Source organism: Eurypyga helias, unplaced genomic scaffold, assembly GCF_000690775.1.
Source record: "Eurypyga helias isolate BGI_N326 unplaced genomic scaffold, ASM69077v1 scaffold14335, whole genome shotgun sequence".
Lineage (NCBI taxonomy): Eukaryota > Metazoa > Chordata > Aves > Eurypygiformes > Eurypygidae > Eurypyga > Eurypyga helias.
In genome coordinates, this window is record NW_010251082.1 from 16050 (window position 1) to 18853 (window position 2804).

The 2804-nt window shown below is 44.5% G+C and overlaps 1 protein-coding gene across 1 annotated transcript in view; it reads left to right on the forward strand.

Annotated features, from left to right (window-relative positions):
- Window positions 1-573: 573 nt before the first annotated feature.
- The window catches only part of NECAB1 (N-terminal EF-hand calcium binding protein 1), a gene marked incomplete at both ends in the record, with an annotated part of 32783 nt that continues 30552 nt past the window's right edge, over window positions 574-2804 (forward strand). The window contains one exon of the mRNA XM_010151900.1: window positions 574-682. Within this exon, the coding sequence (XP_010150202.1) occupies window positions 574-682 (109 nt within the window). The remainder of the gene's footprint in view (window positions 683-2804) is intronic.

A 2804-nucleotide genomic window follows, 5' to 3' on the forward strand; every position in this document is an offset into this window, starting at 1 on the left:
GGTCTCAGTCTCCCATGTGGGAGGCAGGGAGCAGAGGAAAGAAAGAGGAAGAGAAGGAAAGGCAAATAACTCTAGATGGATGAAGAAATCTTCACTGAACTAACATGTTTGCTTTTGGATTTCCCTGGCTTTTCTCTGTGCCTCTCAGCCTCAGTAGGTCACTGATCTTCCATGCAGAGGTGAGGACATGGGCAGGGAACGAGTAGAGGAAGCGTGGGGCAGGATGGGGAGAAGCCACAGCGAATGGGATCAGGGCAAAGACAGGACTGTATTGGTGTGTTTGTCAGTAAAGACTTACCAAACCCAAGCTATCTTTGCTTGAAAGATAAGAAGGAAGAAGAAGAACAGAGTTACCAGGCAAACTGAGAACTCTGATACAACAGCAGATGCATTTAGCAAAGAGCTGATTGATTTAGCAGCATGTTCTTTATATGTCTTGATCAGATATGTAAAGTTTCTACCTATTAATCTGATGAAATAGAGGTTTTTAATAGTTTCCTCATCCATTGCATGAAGTAAACAAGCAAAACCATAAGTCAAACCAAGGCACTTTCCATTTCTTCATTGTTTCAGATGATGGGAAACTGTCCTTTGATGAATTCAAAGCTTACTTTGCTGATGGTGTTCTGAGTGGAGAAGAACTGCATGAACTTTTTCAAGCCATTGATACACACCATACTGAGTAAGTGGCCCTTTCTTACTATTACAGTGCTACTCTCTGAGAACAGTAGTCTAAGAACAAAGCTCCTCAGGGAAACTAGGCTGTGTCATATGGCTCTAAACTGTACAAATTAAGTGTTTCTAAAGCTTGTAGAAATACCTGCATGTTCCAATAAATGCGATTTAGGTACTGAGAACACGGGGTGGAAACTGGTTGCCTTCTGTGTTCCCTACCCATGATACTAAGGAAAAGGAGTTGTGGCCTCCTTCAGGCTTAAAATATTTGAGTTCCTCAATTCTTGATCCCACTTCTCTGATTCATTACATGCAATGAATGCTTGGACCAAATATTGAGCAGGTTAAAAAACGAAACAACCATATATAGTAAAGAACAGAAAAAGGCACCCTGTCTGGTGATGGCATGGTGATTGTGTTGCTGCTGTCACTTGGGCGGTTTGGATACCCCCATTACAGTTGGGTTTACCAAGCCACAGAGAAATGAGCTGACTTCACAAATTTCAACAAGGGGAAGTGCAAAGTCCTGCTCCTGGGGAGAAACAACCCCATGCACCAATATGTGCGGGGGGTGACCCAGCTGGAAAGCAGCTTGGCAGAAAAGGACGTGGGGTGGACATTAAGCTGAACATGAGCCAACAATGTGCCCTGGCAGCAAAGAAGGCAAATGGTATTCTGGGCTGAATTAGACAAAGTATTGCCAGCAGATCGAGGGAGGTGATTCTTCCCCTCTACTCAGCATCTGGAGTGCTGTGTCTGCCTCTGGGCTCCTCCATAGAGGAGAGACATGGACATACTGGACAGAGTCCAATAGAGGGCCACAAAGATGATTAAGGGACTGGTACACCTCATAAATGAGGAAAGGCTGAGAGAGCTGTGACTGTTTAGCCTGGAGAAGACTCAGGTGGGATCTCATCAATGTATATAAATGCCTCAAGGGAGGTGGCAAAATAGAAGAAGCCAGACTCTTCAGTAGTGCCCAGTGACATAACAAGAGACAGCAGGCACAAATCCAAACACAGGAGGTTCCTTCTGAACATTAGGTAACATATTTTCATCATATTGATCAGAGGGCTGGAGTACCTCTCCTATGACGAAAGGCTGCGAGAACTGGGCTTGTTCAGCCTGGAGAAGAGGAGGCTCCGAGGAGACCTCATTGCAGCTTTCCAGTGTCTGAAGGGGGCCTACAAGGGTACTGGGAGAGGACTTTTTACAAGGGCCTGTAGTGATAGGACAAGGGGTAATGGGTATAAATTGAAATCAGGGAGGTTTAGATTAGATATCAGGAAGAAATTCTTCACAGAGAGGGTGGTGAGGCCCTGGAACAGGTTGCCCAGAGAAGCTGTGGATGCCCCATCCCTGGAAGTGTTCAAGGCCAGGCTGGATGAGGCTTTGAGCAACCTGGTCTAGTGGAAGGTGTCCCTGCCCATGGCAGGGGGGTTGGAACTAGATGATCTTTAAGGTCCCTTCCAACCCAAACCATTCTGTGATTCTATGATTCATTGTGAGGGTGACCAAGCACTGACACAGGCTGCGCAGGGAGGTTCTAGAATTTTATTCCTTGGAGATATTCAGAAGAATAGCATTGTGTTTTCCTTTCTGGGAGATAACCATACATGAAGAATAGATGTGACTTTGTTGAATGCTACAATTATTAGCTGAGAACAGGTAATGTACCTGGCACAACAGCCGTCAGCAGGAGAGAGATTATTCTCACGGTCCAGGAAAAGACTGGCAAAAAGCAGGGCACAAAAGTCACAGGGCATATATACTGTGAAGGATCCTATTTTCATGTATTTCAAGGAAATAAACAGGTGGAAGACCAAGAAAACATACAAAATTGCCTTTTTCAGTCAGGAGAAAGGGTGTTTTCTTTTTACTGGTTAATATTTGTCACAGAGTAGAACCTAACCATAAGAAAGAACCTAACCGTAAGAAAACATGCTTAAAGCTTAGATTTACAATATCAACAAGAAGTTTTTTGGGTACAGTTTTTCACTTAGTCTTTAGCTGATGAAAGGCTCAGTGCCTGACTTCATAGCTGAAAAGCTTTCTACATCACTTAGTGGAAAAAGCTGGACATGAGCCGGCAGTGTGCGCTGGCAGCCCAGAAAGCCAACCGTATCCTG